Below are 6051 nucleotides of genomic sequence, written 5' to 3'. Positions count from 1 at the left end.
AATTATTGTGCTTTTTAAAATATATATATATCTATCTCACCTTGCCTGTTGTCCTTCAGGGTTTGGGTAAGACGCTGCAGACGATCTCTCTGCTGGGGTACATGAAGCACTACAGGAGCATCCCCGGGCCCCACATGGTGCTGGTGCCCAAGTCCACCCTGTACAACTGGATGAACGAGTTCAAACGTTGGGTCCCCTCCCTCAAAGCAGTCTGCCTCATCGGAGACCGAGAGCAGAGGGTGAGCTATGAGCAGCAGCAGACCACATGAATTCTCTGATGTAAAATGAACAGGACATGTTGATTGCTGTAGCTCAACTAGAACTCATTGGGTGGTGACTGTGGGACAGTGTTGAAGCTTATGTGTTTTCCAATGTTCCATATGGGAAGAAATGTTGTCATGGAAATAGTCAGTTCATCTCTAGTCAGTTCATCTCTATCTCGTTCTGCAACTGAAAACGTAACACGTAGATTTCCTGCGACATAAGACCACTAATGGATATTCTGCATAATGCAATCCAATGCAAATAAGTCATTTTTCAATAACTTGTACTACAGCAGTTGCAGCGTGTTAGACTGGTGATGTTGCCGATAACCCTGTATCTTCACCCTCTTTTTCCCTAGAATGCCCTGATCAGAGATGTGCTGCTGCCAGGGGAGTGGGATGTGTGTGTCACCTCTACGAGATGCTCATCATAGAGAAGGCCGTGTTCAAGAAGTTTAACTGGAGGTACCTGGTCATCGACGAGGCCCACAGGATCAAGAACGAGAAGTCAAAGGTTAGGGAGCTTCTAAAGTTGACACACACACACTATATACATATTTGATTAAATGTAAATATGTGATTTAAAATGTGTATATACACTAACAAAACGTCAATGGGCTCAACTCACAAAAGACTCTTAGATGGTTTGTCTGACCCGTGTATGTTTGCGCTGTAGCTGTCAGAGATAGTGCGTGAATTCAAGACCACCAACCGTCTGCTGCTTACCGGCACCCCGCTGCAGAACAACCTCCACGAGCTCTGGGCCCTGCTCAACTTCCTGCTGCCAGACGTCTTCAACTCCTCAGAGGTAAGAGGCAGATAAAACAGGATGAACTGTAATGTACCCGGGGGGAACAAATTGTTGAACACACAGACAATTTCCCTCCATTAATACTACAGTTTTAAGAATTAACGCTTAGTAACACTTAGTGAAAATAGCAATATTCTCTATTTTTCACTTATTTACAGGGCCCTGAAAATATGGGATTTAACCTTTTGTTTTTCTCTCGAAGGACTTTGACTCATGGTTTGACACCAACAACTGCCTGGGGGATCAGAAGTTGGTGGAACGTCTTCACACTGTAAGTATCTGAAACACTTCCTTACATTTAACTGTACTGTATACGTGAATATGTACTGTGTACATATGAATAGTGAGTAAATAGTATTGTCATCTCTTGGTGCCTTGACAATGTATTACTTTCGATTTTAATGTATAACATCTTATGTTGTTCTTGTCTATAACTGTTTTTAGTGGATCCAGGAAGAGTATCTGCTGCATGTTCAACGGCTAATGGGGATCCTAATGAACTAAACATGTATCCATGTAGGTTTTTATCAAATAGTGTTATGGGGCCCTTCCCTTACCTTTCATTGGTTCTTCTCTCTCTGTGTACGTGTGTGTAGGTACTGCGTCCTTTCCTGCTGCGCCGTATCAAGAATGAGGTGGAGAAGTCTCTGCTGCCTAAGAAAGAGATCAAGATGTACGTGGGGCTGAGTAAGATGCAGAGAGAATGGTGAGTAGCCCACACACAGTCAACGTATGCCCTTTCCCTGCCAAACAAATTCTCCAGCCCCATGCACTATAACGTGTATTTGAAAACACTGTCCCGTCTCTCCTCAGGTACACCAAGATCCTGATGAAGGACATAGACATCCTGAACTCTGCAGGAAGATGGACAAGATGCGCCTGCTCAACGCCTTGATGCAGCTGAGGAAGTGCTGCAACCACCCGTACCTGTTTGATGGGGCCGAGCCCGGCCCGCCTTACACCACCGACCTGCACCTGGCCGTCAATAGCGGCAAGATGGCCGTCCTTGACAAGCTGCTGCCCAAGATGAAGGCTCAGGGTGGGTGGACGAAAGACTCCCTCTAAGACCAGTTACAAAATTGGTGTTTTTATGGCCTGTTTGATGGCTCTTTGGCCCTTTCAACTCTAAAGTCGGATGAGACGGTGTTGTGTAAAGGCTATTTCAGACTTTTTGTGATTCAAACTACTATGTTAAAGTTGCAGCAATGTAGGCATGGTGGATGATTGATTGGCGGCCATTTTGAACTCCTCTCCCCAGGCTCCCGTGTGCTGATCTTCAGCCAGATGACCAGGATGCTGGACATCTTGGAGGATTACTGCATGTGGCGCAACTCGGCTACTGTCGCCTGGACGGACAGACGCCCCACGAGGAGAGACAGGTACGACTATGACTCCCACTCCTGGATCTCATTAACGGCAGTGGCTTATTACCCTGGTCCCAGATCTGTTTGTGCTGCCTTGGTGTGCTATTGACCATAGGAGTTGACAGGGCAGCACTCGCAGATCTGGGACCAGGCTAATAAATGGCTTGTAAATTCAAACAATTTAATTCGTTGCAGTTTGAACACACTTCATTTAACACTACATTTCCCATGTTCCTCTAGATCTCCATCAACGCGTACAATGAGGAGGACAGCCCTAAATTCATCTTCATGTTGAGCACCAGGGCCGGAGGGCTGGGTATTAACCTGGCCACAGCTGACGTGGTCATCCTCTACGACTCAGACTGGAACCCTCAGGTCGACCTACAGGCCATGGTCAGTACCTCTCATTGACCCACGTTCGTGGACTAATTAGTCAGTCGTTTATATGACATTTTACTATTACTTTAATTAGAATTTGCCCTACAGATTTAACATGTTCAATTTCCCCTTGTTTGAATCATATCACAACAAGTGAGCTTACGTTCAATAGAATCTCTCACCAGTAACTAATTAATTGATCAAGATGCTTCTACCTGGTAACTGTTAGACACTTACCTGATTGGTTTATCTAACTTTTCTTCTCAGGACCGAGCTCACAGGATTGGTCAAAAGAAGCAGGTGCGCGTGTTCCGTTTCATCACGGAAAACACAGTAGAGGAGAGGATCGTGGAGCGAGCCGAGATGAAGCTCCAACTGGACTCCATTGTCATCCAGCAAGGTACTGCACCGGTGGCCATTTTGGATCTCCTCTTCCCGGTTTCAAACCTACACTATTGAAGTCAATGCCTTGGTAATGCAACTGGCTGACTTGTCTGTGTCTACTTTGTCTGTTCTGCAGGAAGGCTAGTGGATCCCAACGCCAACAAGCTGGGGAAGGACGAGATGCTGTCTATCATCCGGCACGGCGCCACGCACGTCTTCGCCTCCAAGGAGAGCGACATCACCGACGATGACATCGACGAGATCCTGGAGCGAGGCGAGAAGAAGGTCAGAACACAGATGGACAAGGGCCTAGCGCTAGCATTGGGCCTAGCATTAGCATTTATCTGCACTCAGATCATTTATATAATATGTGATAGCATTCGCATTGCTATATGTGGGTTGATATGGCAGTATCTAGAGGCCAAACACATTAGCAATGTGTAGCTAGATGCTAACGTTTTGCTGTGTGTTTGTATCTGACAGACCATGGAGTTGAAGGAGAAGATGAACACCATGGGCGAGAGCTCCCTGAGGAACTTCACCATGGAGTCCGACAACAGTGTGTACACCTTCGAAGGAGAGGACTACAGAGAGAAGAAGAAGGTAGTCACCAACTGGATCGAGCCACCCAAGAGAGAGAGGAAGGCCAACTACGCAGTGGATGCCTACTTCAGAGAGGCCCTGCGTGTCAGCGAGCCTAAAGCACCCAAGGTAAGTCTCACTACCGCCGGCCTCTGGCTATGTATATGCACGCCACTGGGATAGCTGTGTAGAATGAATCAGACCATCTTTCTCCATGACTAAAACTGCTGTCCTCTTCCAGACCATCTTTCTCCCCGACTAAAACTGCTGTTCTCCTCTTCCAGACCATCTTTCTCCATGACTAAAACTTCTGTTCTCCTCTTCCAGACCATCTTTCTCCATGACTAAAACTTCTGTTCTCCTCTTCCAGACCATCTTTCTCCCCGACTAAAACTGCTGTTCTCCTCTTCCAGGCTCCTCGTCCACCTAAGCAGCCCAATGTGCAGGACTTCCAGTTCTTCCCCCCAAGGCTGTTTGAACTGCTGGAGAAAGAGATCCTATTCTACAGGAAGACTATCGGCTACAAGGTATACAACATGTACTGTTACTAGTGTAACTGCTGGAGAAAGAGATCCTATTCTACAGGAAGACTATCGGCTACAAGGTATACAACATGTACTGTTACTAGTGTAACTGCTGGAGAAAGAGATCCTATTCTACAGGAAGACTATCGGCTACAAGGTATACAACATGTACTGTTACTAGTGTAACTGCTGGAGAAAGAGATCCTATTCTACAGGAAGACTATCGGCTACAAGGTATACAACATGTACTGTTACTAGTGTAACTGCTGGAGAAAGAGATCCTATTCTACAGGAAGACTATCGGCTACAAGGTATACAACATGTACTGTTACTAGTGTAACTGTTGGTACATCAGTGATGGCAGGTGACACTTAAAATCTAAGGATGGGCTCATGGTAATGGCTGGAATGGTATATGTGTTTGAGCCGTCCTCCCCTCACCAGCCTCCTCTGTGGTCAGTTATGATGCCGTCAGTATGATAATGTTCCAACAGACGGTGGCCATTTTGCGTGTTTCAAACCAACACAGTCGGTTTAGTTTAGAATGGGACGTATCTGTTGAGTGTTTAAGTGTATATGTGATGTACATTTTCTCTCCAGGTTCCTCGTAACCCAGAACTGCCCAACTCTGCTCAGCACCAGAAGGAGGAGCAGGCCAAGATTGACGAGGCCGAGGGCCTATCAGAGGAGGAGCTGGAGGAGAAGGAGAACCTCCTCTCGCAGGTAATTGGCTGAAACAAGACCTCCAACTTAAACACTCTAGACATTCATCATAGTGCCCTACTCCATGTCATATTTATAGAACTACATATAGTTCAGTTGAGATACTCTTCAATGGCTTTAACTACAAAGTAGAGACAAATGTTAGCGTTTGTGGCTAGTGTCGTTAGAAACGGTCATCGATCTCTCCACAGGGCTTCACCATCTGGAATAAGCGTGACTTTAACCAGTTCATCAAAGCCAATGAGAAGTGGGGGAGAGACGACATCGAGAACATCGCCAGAGAGGTGGAGGGCAAAACCCCAGAGGAAGTCATGGAATATTCCGGTAAGAAGAACCCTCCTCCCTTTTTTTCGAATTGCGGAAATGTATCTGAATCTACTTCTTATATAGCTAGTGGACATTACTCCCAAGTGTATGACAGAGATCTAGAGTATTATGATCTAAACGTGTGTGTGTGTGTGTGTACACACACAGCTGTGTTCTGGGAGCGCTGCAACGAGCTGCAGGACATTGAGAAGATCATGGCTCAGATCGAGAGAGGAGAGGCCCGCATCCAGAGGAGGATCAGCATCAAGAAAGCACTGGACACAAAGGTAAGCCATTTCAGTGAGGTCATCGTTAACAAGAACAACATTGGGGAGCCAAGAACTTTTATTTTGATCAGATGATTGATATAGTTGTGAAAACCTCTGGGCCCTCCCAACCCTTCTGAAGGAACGTGTCTGGGCCCTCCCAACCCTTCTGAAGGAATGTGTCTGGGCCCTCCCAACCATTCTGAAGGAATGTGTCTGGGCCCTCCCAACCATTCTGAAGGAATGTGTCTGGGCCCTCCCAACCATTCTGAAGGAATGTGTCTGGGCCCTCCCAACCCTTCTGAAGGAATGTGTCTGGGCCCTCCCAACCCTTCTGAAGGAATGTGTCTGGGCCCTCCCAACCCTTCTGAAGGAATGTGTCTGGGCCCTCCCAACCCTTCTGAAGGAATGTGTCTGGGCCCTCCCAACCCTTCTGAAGGAATGTGTCTGG

The 6051-nt window shown here is 46.7% G+C and overlaps 1 protein-coding gene across 1 annotated transcript; it reads left to right on the top strand.

The window, feature by feature from the left end:
- Positions 1–59: 59 nt before the first annotated feature.
- Positions 60–5634, top strand: LOC124030753 (SWI/SNF-related matrix-associated actin-dependent regulator of chromatin subfamily A member 5-like; the record flags this gene model as incomplete). The annotated part of the gene is given in 18 exon segments (XM_046341957.1): positions 60–239; positions 623–674; positions 677–777; positions 940–1071; positions 1277–1345; positions 1671–1780; positions 1888–1934; positions 1937–2113; positions 2333–2404; positions 2407–2453; positions 2679–2831; positions 3084–3216; positions 3337–3485; positions 3684–3911; positions 4196–4309; positions 4906–5028; positions 5220–5352; positions 5503–5634. Coding segments are annotated over 18 exon segments (2152 nt in total), but the record flags the coding sequence as incomplete, so codon positions are not given.
- Positions 5635–6051: the final 417 nt, after the last annotated feature.

Source organism: Oncorhynchus gorbuscha, unplaced genomic scaffold (genome assembly GCF_021184085.1).
Source record: "Oncorhynchus gorbuscha isolate QuinsamMale2020 ecotype Even-year unplaced genomic scaffold, OgorEven_v1.0 Un_scaffold_15057, whole genome shotgun sequence".
Lineage (NCBI taxonomy): Eukaryota > Metazoa > Chordata > Actinopteri > Salmoniformes > Salmonidae > Oncorhynchus > Oncorhynchus gorbuscha.
This window is presented reverse-complemented; position numbering and strand designations above follow the sequence as displayed.